Below are 21,780 nucleotides of genomic sequence, written 5' to 3'. Positions count from 1 at the left end.
GGTGTAAGCTCAGGTATCACTCGGCAGAGCTGGGGCTGTGGCAGAGGGACCTAGACCTGTGGAAGAGCCTCAAAACAGAAGTAGAGAGGAAACTACATCTGGCCTCTGTCTTCCCTCTGGCCCCGCAGTGGCTAAACTCCGAAGGTCCTCCCCAGACCCAGGAATGCGGTTTAGAAAGGTCAGCCTGCTCCCCGCCAGGCCCCCTGCCTGCCCTGCCCTGCCCTGTCCTGTCCTATCCAGAGACACAGGCAGAGCCAACAGAAGAGGGAAATGAACCCTGAGTGAGCACAATGAACCACAAATTCAAAATGAAACCATTTTCCGAAGAACAGACAGTGCAAGGAAGTGTCATGTGTTAGAGTCATTGCATGTGCAAGGGACAAAATAGGGGATGAGAAATGGCAGCAGCTGGGCCTGGTGGCACACGCCTGTGACCCCAGCAGTCTGGGAGGGTGAGGCAGGAGAGTCACATGTCAAGCCCAGCCCAGGCCATTTATGGACTTAGTGAGATCCTAATGCGAAATTTTTTAAAAGTCAGAACTATTTTTTTAAAGTTAAAGAGAAATATGCCTCACTTTATCCCTTTACCTTATTTTTATCTTTTTTTTTTTTATCTTCTCTCTTTTCCAGGCGATTTCTTTCTCTCCTCTGTAGATCACCAGTCACCACATTAGTTTCTGTTTTATTTTTCCTGGTGTTTTTTTGTTTTGTTGTAGCAGGAATCAAACTCAGAACCTCACGCTTGCTAGGCAGGCGCTGTGCCATTGAGCTATATCCCTGTCCCTCTTCCTGTTTCTTTTTATCCATACAAGCAGAAATATACTTTGTGTTTTCTCATTTCTCCTTTCTTTTTTCTTTTTTGGTTTTTTGGGACAGGGTCTCACAGTGTAGTTCAGGCTGGCTTTGAACTCATGGTGTGGCCCAGGTTGGCCTCGAACTTGCAGTAATCATCCTGCCTCAGCCTCCCAAGTGCTGGAGTTACAGGCATGAGCCAAGATGCCTGGTGTCTTCCTTCCTGTGTTAAAAACAGATACACTTGCCACTGCATTCCTCCCCTGACATTCTGTCCTGGAAGTTGCCCCATAAGAGTGCATAGACTTCACACTGTCCTTTTCCATAACTGCATTGTGCTCCATCTGTATAGCATATTTAATTTGACTACTCTGCTATGCATGAACATTTACCCCATTTCCAATATTTTACAATTGCAAACAATGCCATTCCCTTAGTTAATTTTCTCGTTGCTGAAATGAAATACCCAACATCTGATGTGAAAGGAGGAAAGATTTATTTGGCTCACAGTCTGTAGAGGTTTCAGTTCATAATTGGCTGGCTCTAGGGCAGAATAGCGTCACAGAGAAAACCTGGTCTCAAATCATTAAAATTGAAGGACTCACAAACTATGTTATGCAAGTTGTCTACACAGACCAGGGCCTGCTAATGGACCTCACTGGCCCTGCTGACACACAATCTTCATTAGGAGGAGAGTAGGCAGTGAGGAACTCATTTAGCCCAGAGCACCTATTCAGCTGTAAAGGCATCCTCCTCAAATATTGATTAGCTGCGAGGGAGGACCTCAGAGTCTCACTTTATAGCTCAGGCTGATATTGTGCAGCTCTAGGGATGGTATACTGAGTAGTACTGGTCTTAAGCCTACTATATAGTCCAGGCTGGCCTCAAATTTGTAGTAATCCTCCTCCCTCAGCCTCCTGAGTGCTGGGGTTACAGGTGTGCATCACCATGCCAGATTGTTAGTCTACATTTAATATTTATACTTGGGTAAATGCTTGTATATGTATGTTATGTATAGGAAGGTCACAAAGCAAGATGCTGCTAGTTCAGGCACAAAATATTGTTATTTTGTGAAAAAAACTTATTTCCATACTTTCTTCTGCAGGTCCACACTCCATTAGTATCCTTTTGAGATCATATATTTAACCATTTAGTTTCCATAAACTCTTTCCCATCTGCATTTAAATATACCCTGGTCTTTGATTTCTTAAAAAATATAAAAATTCAGGGCAGGGGGTTTAGCTCAGCAGCATAAGTGCCTGCTTGGCAAGTGCAAGGTCATGAATTCGACCCATGGTACCAAAAAAAAAAAATTATATATATATATATACCCTTTTTTGGTACTATTTTTTAACCTGTGTATATTTTAAATATTATTTACCTCCTTCCTTCACAGCCAATTTTTAAGAGGAATTATCTGAACACATGGTCTCCACTTTCTATTTTGTATTATTCTATCAACCTGTTACAATCTTGTAAACAAAGTGACTTGGGCCAAAATTGTGCCTCAGTTCCTCATCAAGAAACAATGATAATTCCTGAATCTACGTGAGGACTGTGAGGACTAACACTATTATGGGTGAAGTACTTTGGTTTTTGTTTTTTTGTACTGGGGATTGAACTCGCAACCTCACACTTGCAGGCAGGCGCTTATGCTGCTGAGCTAAATCCCCGGCCTATATATGAAGTACTTTGGATAATGCCTGACAACACATTGAGCACTGTGTGTTAACTATTATTATAATAATAATTCCTAATAACATAGCTGCAACAATGTAAAGCTAAAAGAATTGAAGAGTGCCACTTTCACAATTTTGCTCAAAAAAACAACAGATACAGCTGTTGGAAAGTGAGTTTCAGGAGCAGTTCCAATAAAAGACATAGTGAGTTGTGAACTCCATTCAGGCCTGTGTCCTGTATTGGGTTCCTGGGCCCGATACACGGTATATTCTACACACCCACCCACCCCCACACACACATACACATACACACTACTCCTACTATTAGAATGTTATATATGGTATGTAAAAGTGCATATAGTATTTATGATACAGAAATTATAAATATAGCCAAGCGGAACAGAATTCATCTCCTTCAAAACAGAACCTGGTAAAGAAAGGTTTTTGCCCCAGATGGGACACTGTAGCGTAAAGCTGGGAGGCGGAATCAATGGGCTCTTATCTTTCCAGCCCCTCGGAATTTACCTGTGGCACGAAATGAATACCAATGGGCTACCTGTGCATCATTAATGCCCCTTAGGCACCACCCCAAACCTAAGCTACATGTATGCCCCATACCACGTGTCTGGCAGAGAGAATGCCAGACCCTGGAGGGTCAGGGGGGGTCTCTCCCCACGTTCTTAAAATAAAGATCCATTTTTATTTCATACTTACCTTTTCAGCTGCGCCAAAATCCTATCAGATGGTTCCCTTCAGCACCGAAAAATTCTATCAGTAAATCTGCAGGCTATGCATATTTTTATTTTATTTATTTATTTATTTATTTTGTCTTTTTGAGACAGGGTCTTGCTGTGCAGTTCAGGTTGGCCTTGAGCTAACTTTGTAGCGCAGGCTGGTCTCGAACTTGCAATGAACTTCCTGCCTAGGCCTCCCAAGTGCTAGGATTACAGGCGTAAGCCACCACACCTGGCTCGAGCTATGCATATTTTTAAAGTTCATTTAAATTAAATATACTTTTTACTGCCCCCCATTAACCATGACCCATCTGATGCTTTTGACCCGAGTGAACGAAAGAGGTTGCTTGCTCAATAACTGTACTGTTTGATAGTTTAAAAATCAAGTTACACGATGCTAACTTTGTCTAATACCAGGAAGCAAAGGGTGAGACTAAGAAGACCCAGCACTCGCTGTCGTAAGTCTCCGAGGAAACGTAAAAGCACGCCCTAGGGGGCGCAGGAGATGACGTCACCTACAAGGGGGGCGCCGACAGCCTTTTGCGCCTGCGCGCACCTCCCCGCCTGAGAGTCGGCGCAGTGCGCACGCGCGCGCTGTGCGGAACGGCTGCGGGTGTGTCGTATTGCTTGAGTCCCTTGCGTCGTCGGTAAATGGCGTTGGTGGCGGGAAAGTTGAGTCTCTCGTGCGCCCAGTCTTTGGGGCGATGTGTAGTGACTTCCGTAGGGCTGAGTCTGGCACCGAGGTGAGAGCCGCTGGGTGGGAGCGAGGGAGACAAGTATAGCTGGCGGTGGCGCGAGGGACCCCAGGCGCTGGGAGGGCGCTCTGGGCCTGCCCAGGCTGGGGTCGCGGTGATGCCGATTCGACCCAGGGAGCGACATCCGAGCAGACCTGAGTAAAATACGCCGAATTGCCCTACCTGGGTTGGAACTTGCCCTCCTCTTGCCTCAGGGTGCGTAGGTTACAGGGTTGCATCCTTACATTAATGTCCAAAAGCTTCTTGAACTAGCGATATGTGGGCAGGTTGCTTCACTTTTCTCTGTAATTCACCTGTCTCTGCTTGTGGCACCAGCCTCTCGCAATCCTAGTATCCTAGTATTCGTTTGATACTCTGCGAGGATTTATTTGGGAACCAATAACCATTGATAACACTGTCAACCACTGGCTGAGGGATGAGAGTACAAAACAAAAAACAGCTTTTGCCCTAAAGAACTAGTAACCGAGGCTGCCTTAACATTCACGATCTGGAAAAAGGATACTGGCCTGTTGAGGGGCTGGCATTATGGAAGACCGGCCCAGGGATGAGGTGATAACTGATACTTTAAGGATCGTATAAAATGACTTAGCCAGAAGAGGTGATAACTCAAAGCAGCGGGCAAAGTCGCACATACCTTGCTCTGGGGATCGCTTATTTAGGGGCCCTGCAGGGAGAGAGAGGGACCGAGTTGCAGGTGAGGAGGAAGCAGCCTCTACAAACAGCAAACTTGTCAGAGGCCAAGGAAGTATTTAGTTTACCATTCATGCAATACCTGTCTCATTTCCTCACCTCTTTTTTTTTTTTTTTTTTGGTCTTTTTGAGACAGGGTCTCACTATGTAGTTCAGGCTGGCCTTGAGCTCACTTCGTAGCCCAGGCTGGTCTCAAACTCACAACAGTCCCCCTGCCTCAGCTTCTCAAATGCTGGGATTACAGGCCCACGCCCCTCATCACCTCTTTTTTTAATAGTTTTTTATTATTTTTTTTTTTTTTTTTGAGACAGTCTCAAACTGGCCTGGAACTCAGGATGATCCTCCCACCTCCGTCTCCAAAGTGCTGATATTACAGGCATGCTCCACCACCCCTGGAAACAAAAAATATTTTTAAACAGATCGTAGGACTTCACTTTATTGTAAGCCAGAGAAAAGAAACCATGAACTTACCCTCTGTTTACTTATTTTTTTGGTACCAGGATCGAACTGACAACCTGGTCCTTGCCAGGCCTACACTTAAAGAGAAATACTTAAATACATATTGTAATAAAAATACATTTTTACCATGTCACTCTACTGCAGCAGAGAGATTTTTACTTTTACTATCTACCAGATAGTTGTTAAGTAGCTGCGTGTTCTGCGTTGCATGTCTGGAATTCCAGCAGCTCACGAAACTAGGCAGGGGTAGGCTCCCTGGAGCTCACTGAGTTTGAGGCCAGAGACACCACCTCGAAAACGTAGTGCATCTTGAGTGCTAAAATAGTTGAATAAGAAATTGGAAATGTCTGTTCAGTTAGGTTCTGATGCATATTGTGCCTTTTGTTTTTAACCAGCCCTGCTGTATTTATCAAAGTAGCACATGCTTATGACAGGAAATCCTAACAATATTAAGATGAAAAGTAGAAAACTCCCATTCCCATTAGCATTTCTGAAGGAAAACCCTGTGAATATTTGTAGTTTTCCAGGCTTACTTATTTGTTTTATTTATGTATTATGGTACTGGTGATAGAGTGCCCAGGGCCTTTGCACTGAGCTGCATCTGCACCCCTTTATATTTTCTGTTTCAAGATAAAGTGTCACGGGCCCAGGATTTAGCTCAACGGTGTAAGTGCCTGCCTTGCAAACGTGAGGTTGTGAGTTCAATCCCTGGTACCAAAAAAAAGATAGTCTTACTAAATTGCCAACTTGCCTGTGCTAGCCTTGACCTTGCAGTCTTCTGTCTCAGCCTCCCAGAGTGCTGGGATTACAAATGTGTGCCTGGCTTCCAGAAATTTTGTAATGACACACTGTGGAAGCCAAAATGGAGAATAATGAACTTGAAGTTCAGAGACCTCGGTCTTCTAGTTGTGTCTTTACCAAGTTGTGATTCATTATAAATCATTAGACCTCTGCCTCTGCTTTGTAAAATGAAGGCGGAAAGCTGCTTTCTTGGTTCCTTTTCAGCTCTGCCTTTAAGAGGTGGTTTCTTACACTCTGTGACCTTTGCACTTACACGTTATCTGCATAGTAAACATTATAAATAGTGATGATGATGACAGGTTTGCTTAGAAAGAAAGGATAAAGAATGAGTGTCTGGCACCTGCCTGTAGTCTCAGCACTCAGGAGGGTGAGGCAGGAGGATTGCGGCAAGTTTAAGGCTGTTGTGGGCCACATAATGAGTTCAAGGCCAGCCTGAACTCCATAGCAAGACCTTGTCACAACAAAACAAAACAATAAATAGACAGACAGAAGGAAGGCCAGCAGGCCAGCCTCTCTTCCAGAAGTAAATATTAACTCAGACAGTATTTAGTTAATGATAGTAATTTGCCAGGCATGGTGGTGCATATCTGTCAGGATTGCAAGTCTGAGTCCAGCCCGAGCTGTATAACAAGTTCTAGGCCAGACTGGACTACAAAGTAGGAACTTGTCTCTAAAAAAAGAAAATGAGTAAGAATAGTAATTGGCTTTGTGTGTAATCACAGCTTTTAAAACAGTGCTTCCTCCTTTCTGACCCAGAATAGAATCCTTGCCCCACTATTACAGTTATTTCTCTATAAAGCCATCAATTTCCTTGCCCCCTTTTACCTGTTACTATTTAACCTAACCACGGTTAAACTCAGCTGTCTGTTCTCGTTTCTCTGCCCACTCAGCTAACTAATGCTAGACAAAATCATAAATAGACTGATTCCATTTTAAATTTATAATCATCAGTTTAAAATGGGAACTCAGTCCAACCATATTCCCACCACATAGGACGTGGTAATTCACTTCCTACAGAACATGTCTTCCAATCCACCCATAGCCCCAAATCCCAGGTGCATATGTTTTATTTCTCTCTTTCTTTCTCCCCCCCCCCCACTTCCCCTGTCCCCCTCTCCCTCCCTCTCTCTCTCTCTCCCTCTCTCTCCCTCTTTCTCCCTCTCCCTCCATTTTTGAGACAGGGTCTTGTTAAGCAGGCTGGCCAAACACTCAGTTTGTAGCCCAGGAGTGATCTTCCAGCCTCAGCCTCCCAAGTGCTGGGATTACAGGCATATGCGCCTCAATACCCAATTTGAACTGACATCCTGATGTCTCACCACTCACAGACATTGTCACCCAAACCTGCCATTGCTTAAGCGTCACCACTTACTGAAGACCAACTTCATTTTGCCCGTGACAGAGGTCAAACACCATGGAGCCATCCTTGAATCCACTGAGGCGTCACGCTCAGATCTGCTCACTGAGTTCATCTGCTCTGCTTTCAAAGTCAGACCCCTCTGTATCTTTACTGCAGCCATTCCTGGTCACCATCACCTGTTTTATTGTAGTAGCCACCGAACTGGCCCCTATTTCCAGCCTTTCCACTCATCCTAGGATACTTTCCACACAGTACCAGAGCAGTCCATTATAAATGTGAGGAGCCAGGTGGCACACCCCTGCAATTCCAGGTACTCAAGAGACTGAGGCAGGATGATTGCAAGTTCAGGGATATCTCAAAAAAAGGCTTGGGATGTAGCTCAGTGGTCAAGCGTTTACCAAGCATCCATGAGGTCCTGGCTTCAATTCCTAGTGCTGCAAACAAACAAAACCAAAAATATAAACAGACGCTTGCTCAAAGCTTTCTAGAGGCAAAAATTCCTGTCATTTCACAGTTTGCCTTTCATGCCAACCCAGTGATCTGTCTGCTGTCCCCGCCTGCTTCTTTGACCCTGTACCCACCCCTCTGTTCTCTACACACTGCTCCGTGACTCTCCCTGGCTGTATCCTGCACAGACTGCTCTGCCTTAAACATTCCCGAGACTCCTTTCTTACCTGGCTCCAGTTGCTGCCTAGATGCCAACTCCTGTGAGCAGCCTTGCCTGACCATCCTGTTGCCAGTCTGTTCCTTGAACCTGCTGGTGCTCCTGCTGCTGCCACTGAGCACTTAACCCACCCAGTGCCCCACATCATTGGTGCCATCCCATCACTGCCACTTAGCGTGCACTAGAGCAGATGCAGGTTATTGGGGATGCTCCTCTACCGCAGTGTCTACAGTGTTTAATCCACTGTAAGCGCTCTCTAGGTGTTTACTGTTTGGACTTCATGCCTTTCTCCCCTCCCCTCTCCCTACTTCTGTCTACCTTGCCTTATGTGTCATTAAGAAAATACAAGAGGGCTGGGTGTGGTGGCACACGCCTGTAATCCTAGCACTTGGGAGGCTGAGGCAGGAGGATCACTGGGAGTTCAAGGCCAGCCTGGACTACATAGTGAGATCCTGTCTCAAAAAAGAAAAGACAAGAACTTTTGTTATGTGCTGCAAACATATACAAATTTGAAGTTTTATCAGAGCTCCTTTAATTTTTCATGTTGTCTTTCTGTTAACTGATTTCTAGTTTGTTTCCTTCATGCTCAGAGAACATACTTTGTATGATTTCAGTTCTTTTAAATTTGTTTTGGAGGATTTTATGACCCCAAATCCTATGTTAATGCATTTGTTCCCTGAGTGCTTGAAAAAAATGTATTCTGCTATTACGAGCATATGCTGAATTAGAGCCTATTGATTGAATGTGTTCAGAGTTTCTGTTGTTTTGTTTTGTTGAAACCAGGGATTGAACTCACAACCTCATGCTTGCCAGGCAGGTGCTTGTGCCGCTGAGCTAAATCCCCAGCCCAGATTTTCTGTATTCTTGCTGATTTTTCCATTTAATAGAAGTTGTGTATTTGAACTGGAGATTGGACCCAGGGTCTCTGCTCTGAGGTCTATTCCCAGTGCCCACCCACTTTTGTGGGATGGGGTCTTGTTCAGTCACCCAGGATGCATACCAATCTGCAGTCCTTCTGCCTCAGCTTCCCAGAGCGTTAGAGTTACAAGTATGTGCTATCATGCTGGGCTTCCTATCTGTGGTAGTGATTTTATCAGATGCTGAGAGGTAAAGGTTGAAGTTTGAACCATAACTGTGTATTTGTGTTTCTCTTATGGCTCTATTAGTTTTTGCTTGATATATTTTGAGACTGCTGCTGATATGTACATATTATGTCTTCCTGGTGGATTGGTTCATTAATCATTATGTAATGGCCCTTTCTGACTAGTACTTTTGCTTTGAAGTCTGCATTATTAAATATTAATAGGGTAATTCTTGCTTTTTCATCAAATCTGTGTTGATAATAACATATGTGTATACTGGTGTTCTAATCCCTTCCTCTAAAAATAGAATATTAAACTGGGTATAGTGGCATACCCCTGTAATCCCAGCACTCTGGAGGCTAAGGCAGGAGGATCGATGCAAGTTCGAGACCAGCCTGAGCTAAAGTGAGCCCATGACCAGCCTGAACTGCACGGTGAGGCCCTGTATTGAACAGAAAAATAAAAGAAAAAATAAAAATAGAGTACTAATCTTTTCTCCTAAGAAAGGGCAAGCCTCTCTGCCTGTGGCTTGGATTCCGTCTACCCATTCCTTTCCTGGGACATCACTCACTGCTTCAGGCCTGTCTGTCTCCCTCAGTGTGCAGCTTCAGCGGGTGAGAATAGAACCAGCAGAGACAGCCCCTTGGTGCTGGTCACTTCTTATCACAACAGAATCTCTGCCTCTGCTGTCCCACCTCTAGGCCCTGGTTGGCCCACTAAATTTTGGCTTCTCTCCCTGTCTTACCCCAACGTGCTCCTGCCAGGATTATCATTTCTGAGTCCTCCTCAGACTGGCCCTCTCACCTTTATGTGGAGTTCTTGGTCTTTGTGTGTGTGGTCTTATTTTATTTTGTCTGTTTTATTTTGGGGTGTGGCTGTTGTTTTGCTCCTGTGAGACAGGATCTGATAATATAGGCCTTGAACTTTGATCCTCCTGCCTCAGCCGCCTCCGTGCTAGGATCCCAACAGCGTGCTGCTTACTCCTGGCTATACTCGGGACTCTTAAGGGCCTGTTTCTGTCCCTTGTTGGGTTGGAGGAACAGAGGAGGACGTTTACCTCATGCAGGCAGGCTGCCAGTGCAGGTGGCGCACAGCAGCGCTTGTCTAGTTCCTCCTGCACAACTGCCGTTAGGACACTTTTCCTTGGGGAAGTCAGGTGGAGCCTGAGAGAGCACACAGCAGTGTCTCTTAGTCCACGGGCGGTAGCAGAAAGCTCCTGCAGTTTTGGTTCTGTGCTTTCTAGGTCCTTGCTAGGAACTTACATATAGTTTCTTTCTCAGTCTAAATGAAATTTTGAAGCAAAGTCTGATATAACTTCCTAATGAAATCTTAAGTATGTACTTAGTGGAATATTCTAATTTGTGAATCTTCTTAAGTTTAAATTTTAGCCCTTATAAATTATGTAAAATTTGTTGCATGACTTTATTTTATTTTAATTTTTTTGGTCCCAGGAATCAAATTTAGGACCAAATGCTTTGCCAGGGAAGTGCTTATGCTGCTGAGCTGTATCCCCGGCCTGTATATTACTTTTTATGTATCTATCTGTTTTTCTTTTTATCTTAGAGGATGATTGCTTTTAGGGTAATTAGAAAGCCCAGCCCTTCTGGGAGTGTACTTAACCGTACAGTATTGGAGTAACAGGTGTCTTTTTCTGTATGATTTAGACAAGTGCTTTATTCAAGAGCCAAGCCTCGTACTGTGCTGGAAGGGCAGTCTCATTTTCAAAGTGCTGAGCAGTTCTAATTTCCTAGACATTTTAAGGCGTATCCATGGTAAGGGTCCAACTCCGCATCGATCACATACATATTGGCGACAGCTTCTCCACTTTGCTTTCCTGTTAATTCCAGTTGTTTTCTTAACCTGTGTTACAAGTTACACTTGTTGCCTGAAGTGAATTCTTTTACCTACCAGTCACAAGGTATATAGAAGTAGTCAACTGAATTGTATTCATCTGGTGGATGGAAATCTACAGTTCTTACAGGGCAGGGTGAGGAATATTCTGTCGAGGATGTGTGGTTTGTGTGTGGTGCTGGAAATGGAATTCGGGGCCTCATGCGTGATAAGCAGGGCTCTGCCTCTGTGCACAGCACCCAAGGCCCGAGCACAGCACCCCAGACCTGGGCATTTGCTTCTAGGGAGCCTTTTGTACTACTTAACCTGTACAGTCCTTGTCCTGGAGCCTGTGTGCAAACACTTAATCACAAAAGGCGGGGGGAGGGGTGCAAGCCTTTAACCAGAAGAGTCCTACGTTTGTGTTTGCCTAATGTCATTCATTTCTGGTTAATTTTAAGTGCTTGTCCTGCTCTTGTGTGGCCTTTTCCTTAACCAGATGATACCCATATGACATGTATTTTATATAGCAGGCATCAAAAACATATTGCCTCTAAATGGACTTGTTCTTTTTTAAGGCAGTTTCACTGTGCAGTTCAGGCTGGCCTTAAACTCACTTTGTAGCCCAGGCTGGCCTCGAACTTGCAGCAGCCCTTCTGCCTCAGCTTCCAAGTGCTAGGATTGTAGGCGTGCACCACCATGCCTGGCTCACACATGGACTTTTAAAAAAAAAATGTAGGTTTCTATAGATTATCCAAACATTAAAATCTAAATAGTTTGAAGCCCTCTATACTCTCCATCTTTTTTTTTTTTTTTTTAAAGACAGGGTTCACTTTGTAGCCCAGGTTGGCCTCAAAATCACAGCAATCCTCCGGTCTCAGCCTCCTGAGTGCTAGGATTATAGGCACAGCCACTGCGCCTGGCTCTACTCTCCTTTCTTTACCTTGTTCTACCTGCCTGTTTATCTGTACTTTACAGAGTGGGCCTGCTGATTCTGTGCAACCATAAAGCATTGTGCTTTGGACTTGAAGAGCCAAGATCCCTTTCAAGTGTTTGCATTCAGATGAGAGAGATGGACTGGTAGTGTCATAATAGTTTATAGAAGGGAGTGGCCTGGGGGGGTAAAAAAAAAAAAGGAGTGGTCTTGGTGAATGTGTAGAATCTTCTTTCACTCAGTGGCCTGTGCTTTAGGGAATTTAACTGAAGGAATAGGGTAAGGACATTCTGTACTGAAGGAAGAAGGCATTCATTGCAACCTGCGTTTGTACAGTATAATAACCCTCTGGTCCCATGACAGATGTGTTCCAAGACCCTCACTGGATACCTGAAACCACGAGAAGTACTGTGTTTTCTCCTGTGCATACGTACACTAATTTAACGCCATTCCCATCATGATAGGCTCTGTATTATGTACTTTGGCTATAACTTGTGATTTGAGATGCCACAGCAAAAGTAGCACAGACTTCTTTTTTCTTCTTGACAATTCCAAGAGCTGGAAACTTCATTAACATACAGTATCACAGAATATTTTTCCCGTTCTTAAGTCAAGATCTTTTTTTTTTTTTTTTTTTTTTGTCTTTTTCCTTTTTATCGGTACTGGGGATCGAACTCACAACTGCCTGCTTGCAAGGCAGGTTAAGTCAAGATCTTTTGCCTTTTCATTTGCAGGAAGCACTCTGTTGCCTCACTTGGTGTGTCCAAATTGCCAGCCTCACTGCTCGGGGGCTTGGGACCATTACTAAGTAAACAAGGCTTACTGGCTTCTTGGGCTTTGGCTTTGTGACAGGCCATCTGATAATTGGGATGGTTGCCTCGTGACTAGATGGGAAGGCAATGTAAATTGTGGCTGCACTGGAAGAAGGATGATTCATGCCTTTTGCGTCCTGAGGAGGAGAGATTTCATCACATCGCTTAGAACAGTGCACAGTTTAAAATGTTAGGTTTGTTTTATTTCTAGGAGTTAATATTCAGTATTTGGGACCCCAGTAGACTTACTGAAACTGCAAGTGCAGACTCCTGTGCGTGCCTGAAAAACCAGTATGTGCTGAATCCCATCCAGAATTAAAAGTGCCTCACAGGCTAGAAGCCCAGAGCCTCATGTGTGTTTCTGTTTGTTTCGTTTTGTTTTTGAGACAAGGCCTTATTATGTAGTTCAGGCTGGCCTTGAACTCATGGCAGTCCTCCTGCCAGGGCCTCCCGAGCACCGGGATTAGAGGCATGTGCCACCGTGCCCAGCCCCATGTGTATTTCTGTTATGGCTCCTACATAAACTTTTTTTTTTTTCTTTCAATACAGAGATTGAACTCAGGGTATTCACACTGAACTACATCCTACCCCTCTTTTTTAAATTACTGTTTTAAATTTTGAGTCAGGGTCTTACTAAATTGCTGAGGCTAGTTTTGAACTTGTGATCCTCTTGACTCAGTCTCCCACCATAACTGTCTCCCTGTACAACTTTATTATCCCTTATTTATTTTGGTGGTTTTTTTGAGACAGGATAATCACTGTGATGTCCAGGCTGGCCTTGAACTCTCAGCATTCCTCCTACCTCAGCCTCCTGAGTGCTGGGATTAGAGGTGTGGTCACTTCAGTCACTATTGTACCTTCTTTTACCTTTTTTTTTCAAGGAGAAGAAAAAAAAAAAATGAAAACGAGATTTCCAGACACGTCAATCAGGGCCACAATGGTACATACATTGCGCATTGTTATCCTCAAGTCATTCTCCCAGACAAGAAGACATTTGCATTCAGTTTCCCAAACAATACCAGCTCGAATGTTTCTCTTCCCAGAGAAGTCAGTAGTACCTTTTAGCCTTCTGACTCTCTGTTGAGTTGTTTAAGATAGGGCCTCCGCATGCCCAGTACCTAGCTTACTCCCTTTGGCTCACCTGGCACGAAATGTTGCCAATGTACATCTGTGTAGCTGAGTACTATGGTACCCTGTGGCTGACTCTGTGCTTACTCTCGTCATGGTGGTGCTGTTGAAAATATCTGGGGCTCATTCAGCTAAGAGACAGTTGAAAGAAATGGGGTGCCTACAGAGGACGTGAGGCTGGTCTGTTCAGGTTAGTTGCTGTGCTCATGCATGATCAGGCTGAGGGCTGATGACTGGGGTGGCACACTAGAAACTTCCTGGACTTTGGGAGTGCGATCAGTCATCATGATTGGCCACGTTAGTGAATTAGGAGATGCCTGGCAGGTGAACACAGCACATCCCATGTCTCTGAGTGAGTAGGGGAGTTCCGCTGTTCCAGGCCTTTCCTCTCCAGCTCTCTTCCCATCCGGCTCTACTTTCTGGCCACCGTGACTGAGCAGCCTTCATCCACCATACCCATCTGCCACGCTCTTCCTGTCAGGAGCAGCCAGCCATGAACCAAAACATCTAAACCCGTGCGCCATGCTAGACCTTTCCTCTTCCAAGCTCACTGAGAACAGTGGCATCCCTGAGGTGTCTGTAAATTGTTTTAACGTTTGGCTTAATAGAAGTTAACTGGGTTCTTCCCCATACCCCGCCTATTCCAATATACTGTTCTAGTGAGAGTCGATGAGAAACATGTGTCCTTGCACAGATATGTAGTTGGAAGAGGGAGTGTTTCGATCTTCTCACATAACTGTGGTTTTTTTTTTTTTTTTGACATGGTACCAAGACTTAACAAGTAGTAGATTTTCTAAAGGTTAATTGCAGTATGGGTTATAAAATTGTCTTTTCATACATTAGAATCTATTGATTTGTCTTATACTTTGAATAACTGTTTTACTCAAGAATGGTTTCATGCATAAGTGCCTGCCTGGCAAGCACAAGGTCCTGAGTTCGATCCTCAGTACCAAAAAAAAAAAAAAAAGAAGAATTTCACATCATGTATTGGTCTTTCGAAATTACTGCTCACTGAGTTATTGGGATAGTATTACTCAGGGTTCTTCAGCAAGATGCGCAGATAAGGGAGAGGAGATGTGTCGTGGGAACAGGCTCATGTGATTGTGAGGTTGCCCTTTGCCTTTTTGTCCTCTCCAGACCCTTGAGGGAGGGGACCAGGTGAGGCCTCTCAGCACTTACTCAGTCTGATTCTAACACTGATCTCTTTGGAAACACTCAGACCCCCCAGAAGTGCCGCTTTGCACCTTGCTAGGCATCCTTCAGCCCTGTGAGTGTGACATCTAACGGGAACCTGCCACAAACCAGTTAGGTTCAGTGAGTCGCTAGAAGCACTCCAGGAACTCAGTGCAGACTGTTGAGCTACTTGTGGTTCATAGCAGCGGAGGCTGGAGTTCAGGATCAGCCACAGAAGAGTTAGAATGTGTCTGAGTCCAGCAGAGTTCCCAGGGGAGCTTCCGGCTGTCCTCCTCATGGGATGTCACGGACAATGCTGGGTGGCGGCAGATTCTCCCACCATGGCTCTTCTATCAGTGGAGATGTGAACCAGGGCATGAGGTGATCACGGCCTTAATAGTGTAAATGGTTTCTAGAAACAGGTCTGAGTGTGGGTTTTGCCTCAGTCTCTGCCGTGTGCTCAGCGCTCTATGCTTTGCCCTGTGTTGTTTCACAATGTGATTTTATCTGGAGGACATGGACCTAGCTTGCAGGCTCTGTGAGGATAGGTGACTGTCTCCAGCTGTCTGTTGTTTGGCACAGGTAGGTATCTTGTTTTTGTAGGTACTGATACGTTTGCTTGTACACAATTCAACAAGTATTATACACAGTTCCACAAGTATTGGTTAAATTAATGTGAGGAACCTTTTCATCGCTTCTGTAAATCCTTCTCCAACATTTGTTGCAGTTTTTTTTAAAAAGTAGGTTAGGGCTGGGGATTTAGCTCAGTGGCATAAGTGCCTGCCTTGCAAGTACTCGGTCATGAGTTCCATCCCTGGTACTGGGGGGGAAAAAAAGTAAGTTAAAAATGACTTTTTCTTTTTTTCTTTTTTTTTTTTTTTTTGTCTTTTTCATTTTTATCGGTACCAGGGATCGAACTCATGACCGCCTGCTTGCAAGGCAGGTGCTTATGCTGCTGAGCTAAATCCTCAGCCCCTTTTTTAAATCTTTTTGAGACAGGGTCTTGCTGTGCAGTTCAGGCTGGCCTTAGGCTCACTTTGTAGCCCAGGCTGGTCTCGAACTTGCAACAATCCTCCTGCCTCAGCCTCCCGAGTGCTGGGATTACAGGAGTATGCCACCTTGCCCGGCCGTTCCTCATCATGCTTGCTGATCTCAGCTACTACTGTTGAGGCAGTACAGAAGCTTTCGTCCTCCAGATTAGCGTGACAGACTCCAGCCTTCTGTCTTAACAAGTTTTATTCTTCTGCTCTGTCTCTCAGGAGCCCTCAGGACAGTCTGTCAGGAAGGCGACAGAGAATAACAGTTCGTACTTACCCGATTGCTCTTCTCTTCGGCGAGCACTGTTTTAATATATTCTGTCTTCAGTGTGGGAAAGATTGTTCTCCTAGTCACAGAGAAGACACTCATGGCCCCGAGAGGTGGCCTGGCAGGGAGGCTCTGGAGCCCCAACTCTGTTGGTACCTTCGGAAACCTTCGTGCTGTTCAGCTGCGGAACCCTGTTTTTGTCTGTGTCCTGGAGCTGAGCCCCTGCACCGCGTCGGAGGCCCTCCACACTCTGATTTCCGCTTTCTGGACACCGCGCTGCTTCCTGCCTGTCTGCTGCTGCAAGTCTTTCTTTTTTTTTTTTTTTTTTTTTTGTCTGTTTTCTTTTTATCAGTACCAGGGATTGAACTCACGATTGCCTGCTTGCAAGGCAGGCGCTTATGTCGCTGAGCTAAATCCCCAGCCCCTGCTGCTGCAAGTCTTACAGTGCAAATCTGCGTGTGGCTCACTCACACAGCATTGTGTGCTCACACAGCCTGCCCAGCTTCCACCATGTCTGTCTCACAGCCTGGTCCACTTGCTGGGCCCTGTGCCCCTAACCATTCCCACTTTTGAGATCGCACAAGTGTTCATTGCTCAAATGACATCCTTCTTTTTTTCTTGTCACCTCCCCTCTCTGTAGACTCAGGCAGACTAGCAGAAAAGTGTCTCACAGGTGCAGTGGGTACAGTGGAAATGGTAAGTGCATGGTTTGCAGAAGTCTGCATAGTGTAGCTTAAAACTGACCATTCCTTCAGGGCACAGACTCAGCAGCAGTATTTGGTGCATAAGAAATGAAATTTTTTGAGAATAAATGAACATGGTATTTCTCCAGAGTTGTATTTGTTGTTTTATATTTCCCTCCAAATTCTCAAAATGATGAAGTCTTAGGGTTTTAAAAAATGGTATAAATGTGGACTTCTCAGACTTCGCTTTAAGTAATGTGTTTTCTTCATGTCTTTTCCTTTGTAAGCTCCTGGCTCGACTGGAAGGTAGACGTTCTTTGAAAGAAATCGAACCACATCTGTTTGCTGATGAAGATTCACCTGTGCAAGGTAAAAACACACCTTCACATAAAAATATTGTATCAGAAGTTTTATGAAACAAGTTTTTACACATGTATACACACACACACACACATACACACGCACTCTCCTAATGAAAGACTGTATAGGTCAGACTGCAATTTAAAACATCAGAATATCCTAACAGAAACTGTTAGGCCTTTTTCTGTCAGATGAGGTGAAGGTGGGCTTGTGAGCAGTAACTTCTGTAATTTTTGTTTTGTTTTGTTTCATTTTGGTTTTGTGCAATAGAGTCTCATTGTGTAGCTCAGGCTGACCTGAACTCACTGACCATCCTCCTTCAGCCTCCTCAGTGCTCTGATTACAGGTGTCCACCACACACTTGGCTTTATTTTTTGAGACAGAACCCTGCCAGGTAGCCCAGGCTGCCTTCGAACTCATGCCAGTCCTCTTGCCACATCCTCCTGAGTGCTGGGATTACAGGCACCATGCCCTGCTTGTTATTATGCTTTTTAAAGATTCTTTAATTCTTTAGAAGTTTGCAGAATTACAAGAAAGTCCTTAGGTGCCTGTTTATTCTTTACTAGTGGAGCTTCTATTTAGGAAGAACTTATGCAGAAGGTAATGTGCTTTGTTTCTAAAAGTGTAACTGACACCTTTAGAGACTTACAATTCACTCTTTTCAGTGTACAACTGGGTCATTGTCAGTACATTCATGCAGTTGTGTGACCATCACCACAGCTGGTTCTGTAGCACCACTTCCCCTGATGGAGAAATCCCCCCCCCCCCCCCATTTAGAGCCATCTCATCCCTCTTGGTCCTTGGCATCTGCTCACTGTGTTTGCCCTTTTTTGGACATTTGCATTTACGGGATCTGATAATGTAATCTCTTACAGCCAGCATCTGGGACTGCCCGTGACCTGTCAGTGCCCAATTGGTGACGTGTACAGACAGCCCACTCACCCTACTTTTGGATAGTGTTTCACTGTATGTATGCATGTACCACAGGTGGTTTGTCCACCCATCATCCGTCGACGAGCATTTGGGTGGTTTCCGTGTCCCAGCTGCTAAGAAACGTGTTGCTGTGGTTATTTGGGATATAAGTTTTTCTGCGGATTGACACTTTCCTTCCTCTTGGGTGTTAACCTAGGTCAGGGATTGTCTGGGAATATGATAACTGTGTATTTCAGAAACTTCAAAACTGGTTTCCGGAGTAGCTTTGGGATTTCCTTGGCAGCGGCAGTGCAGTGTGTGGTCGTCCCGGTTTCCCCATGCTGTGTTGTCTGTCTGCATGATCGTAGCTGCCCCCACCGGTGTGATGCAGTCTCTCACTGCGATTGTTGTTGTTGTCTGTGTTTTGGGTTTTCTGAGACTGAGGCTCACTGTGTAGTCCAGGCTGGCCTTGAGCTCACAGTTTTCTTGCCTCAGCCTCCCAGGTGCTACAGTTACAGGAGTATGCTTCACTATGGCTTTGGTGTGCATTGTCCTGATGACCAGTGATAACTGATCGGTGTACGCATGCTGAGTGATCATTTGTATTTCATTGCTGGGGAAGTAGCAGGCCTTTCGATTATTTTTAAAGTTGCTTTCAGTACTAAGCTGTAAGAGTCCTTTGTAACTGAAAGTCTGAGCTGTCACAGACACTTTCATCCTTCTGTGGGCTGCCTGGGCTGTCTCAGCAGTGTCCGAGGAGGTGCGTGTTATCCATTCTGGGAGCCCAGCTTACCCATTTGTTTGTTTTGTTGCTCATACTTTGCTGCCATATGTAAGAATCTGTTGCCTCATCTGAGGTTGAGTCTACAGCTTATTGTTGTCACTGGTTTGTTTTCATCCTTTTCTGACTGGAAGAACATGCTTCTCTGACTTCGGTCTTTATGAAGTTACTGAGACTCGTTCCAAGGCCTAGCACCGTGTGTTCTGGAGTTTCTCGTGTGCACTTCAAGACCACAGATGTTCCTGTGGCTGGGGCAAGTGTTCCAGCAGTGTCTGGGTCCTAGCTAAGCTTCTGTGTCATTTGAATCTCCTGATTCCTTGCTGAGCCTCTGCCTCATTCGGTCCGTTACTGAGAGTGGGATGTTAAAGATGGGGGGGCCTGAGGAAGGGCCAGGAACAGGAGACTCAGTACCCGTTGTAGCTCACGTGGACCCTCCGCAGTGAGGGCACGTCACACACTGCAAACACAGTGACAGAGTCTGAGAGGAGAGCAGGCTGTTGGCATCTCCCGCTGTTAGTACTGAAGTCTCTACTTCTACCTTTGGTTCCGTCCAGTTTTTGCTTCATGTATTTTGGGCTTCGCCTATGATTGCTTATGTAAAAGTTTATCACATCTTAACTGCTGGCTGACCCATTTATAATCGTAAGATTTCCTTCTGTCATCTCACATCTATTAAGATAACTACTGTTAATAAAGAAAATAAGTGTTGAGGAGAATTTGGAGAAAATAGAATTATTGCAAAATGATGCAATCATTACCGAAATCACCATGGAGGTCCCTCCAAAAATGAAAAACAGCTCCGTGTGACCCAGAGAGCCCACTTCGGGGAATGCAGCAGGAAGAACTGAAAACAGGACCTTGAAGCAGCAATTCTAGTCATGATAGCCAGGAGGCTACAGTAACCCAGACATAGTCATAGTTGATTAGGTATGCAAAATGTAGTAGGCACAATGGACTACTACTCACTGTTTAAAAGGAAGGAAATCTTGTTACAAAGTAAAGGACAGATGAAATGTACAGATATTATGTTACATAAAATAAGCCAGACAAAAGGACAGCCTGAATAGTTCCACTGACATGAGGTATCTAAAGTAAATAAATTCATAGAAACAAAGTAAAATGGTAGCTACCAGGGGCCAGAGAGAAGCAGGAAGGGAAGTTGTTTAATAGATAGTCTTTTTTGTCGGTGTCACTCCCGGCCGGCAGGAAGGACACACAACAAAGTCTGGCAGTGGACAACCTTTTCTTTTATTTTCCTTCTCCGTACAGCCTGCCCCGGGAATCCTCCCGGCCGAAGCCTCTGTTGGTCCGCTCCCCGCGGCTCCTTGCGTGCTTCTCCCTACAGTCTGTCCCGAAGCCTCTACCGGTCCGCTCTCCGCGGCTCCTTGCGTGCTTCTCCCTACAGTCTGTCCCGAAGCCTCTACCGGTCCGCTCTCCGCGGCTCCTTGCGTGCTTCTTCTGCTTCTTCTTTTTCGTGGCGGGAGAGGCACTCACTTTTATAGGGTTACAGTGGCCAATCAGTTCAAAGCGCGCGATGCGGGCTGATTGGCTAACATCAGTTGTTGCTAGGCAGACTATCTTACAGGGCGGGTTGTGAAGCAGGAGATCTTACAGGGCGGGTTGTTTACCAAGCAGGAAGCAGGAGATCTTACAGGGCGGGTTGTTTACCAAGCAGGAAGTAGGAGATCTTATAGGGCGGGTTGTTTACCAAGCAGGAAGTAAGCGCCATCTTAGCACACTCGATGGGAGGGGTAATCTAGCTCAGGCTTTGCTCTTTCCTACAGGCCTCACGTCCGCCAAGTAAGGCGACCGGGCTCGGCCGCGGCTCCCAACACTTTTTATTTTATTTGTTTACTTTTCTTGAGACAGGATCTCGCTGTATAACCCATGCTGGTCTTAAACTCATGATTCTCCTGCTTCAGCCTCCTGAGTGCTAGAATTATAGGCATATATTACCATATCTGACTGAAAGTTTCCATTTTGTGGAATGAAAAAGTTCTAGATATCTGTTTCACAGCAGTATGGAAATATGTCAGCACTACTGAAGTGAACACTTAAAAAATGTGTAAGGAGCCAGATGTGGTGGTGTGCACCTCTAATTCCAGCATTCAGAAGGCTGAGGCAGGAGGATTGTTATGCGTTTGAGACCAGCCTGGGCTACAAAGTCAGCTCAGGGCCAGCCTGAACTGCAGTGAGACCATGTCTCAAAAAGACACCCCTCCAAAAAAGTATAAGGTGTTGTTTTATGCCATACATATACAGAAGAGAATTTTATATATATGTGTGTGTGTATAACTTTTAAATTTTGACTATAGAGAACAAAAGCACCTTTTTACACTGTATTCCTAAAAAAACTAAAACTAGAAATTCCATTTGACCCAGCTACTCCCCTTCTAAGTAGCTTCCCAAAAGAGTTAAAGACGTTACAGTGATGCATGCCTACCAGTTGTCTTAGTTACCTGGACTAGCTAAGTTACCTGACACCCACAAGTGAAAGAAGAAAGGTTAACTTAGCTCACAGTGTGTAGAGGTTTCGTCCTCTAGTTGGCTGGCTGCAAAGCCGGGTGAAATGGCGCAGGGGGTGGCAGGGGAAGAACAGTCCATGGCAGGGCGGGCAGGAAGCTGCACCTTCGTTCTTGTCTTTCACTCTTCATTCTGTCCAGGCTGCCAGCTATGGGCTGATTGCACCCACACCAGGCTGAAGGAGTCTTCCTCTGCAGTGAGTCCTTCTACACCCAGAACTTCACTGAACCAATCAGTGCATCAATTTAGTATCCTGTGCAGGAGGCTTTGGGGAGACATCTTGCTTGCCTTTTATCTAGCCATAGTGCCCAGATTATACTGGAACA

At 45.0% G+C, this 21,780-nt stretch overlaps 1 protein-coding gene across 4 annotated transcripts in view; it reads left to right on the top strand.

Annotated features, from left to right (window-relative positions):
- Window positions 1–21,780, top strand: part of Xrcc2 (X-ray repair cross complementing 2) — a 43,589-nt gene that overhangs the window by 2,697 nt on the left and 19,112 nt on the right. The window contains exons 3-5 of one of the 4 annotated variants that reach the window (XM_063250807.1): window positions 16,150–16,343; window positions 16,836–16,891; window positions 17,166–17,247. In XM_063250807.1, coding sequence (XP_063106877.1) covers window positions 16,150–16,343; window positions 16,836–16,891; window positions 17,166–17,247 — 332 coding nt within the window. Of the gene's footprint in view, window positions 1–3,727; window positions 3,949–16,149; window positions 16,348–16,835; window positions 16,892–17,165; window positions 17,248–21,780 lie in introns of those variants that run through there. The other 3 variants (XM_023564978.2, XM_003469774.5, XM_013152318.3) reach the window with 3 other exon arrangements.

Source organism: Cavia porcellus, unplaced genomic scaffold (genome assembly GCF_034190915.1).
Source record: "Cavia porcellus strain 051 isolate PalLab524CR breed Dunkin Hartley unplaced genomic scaffold, mCavPor4.1 scaffold_6, whole genome shotgun sequence".
Taxonomy (NCBI): Eukaryota; Metazoa; Chordata; class Mammalia; order Rodentia; family Caviidae; genus Cavia; species Cavia porcellus.
Note: the sequence above shows the minus strand (reverse complement) of the source record. Positions and strands in the feature narration are given on the sequence as shown.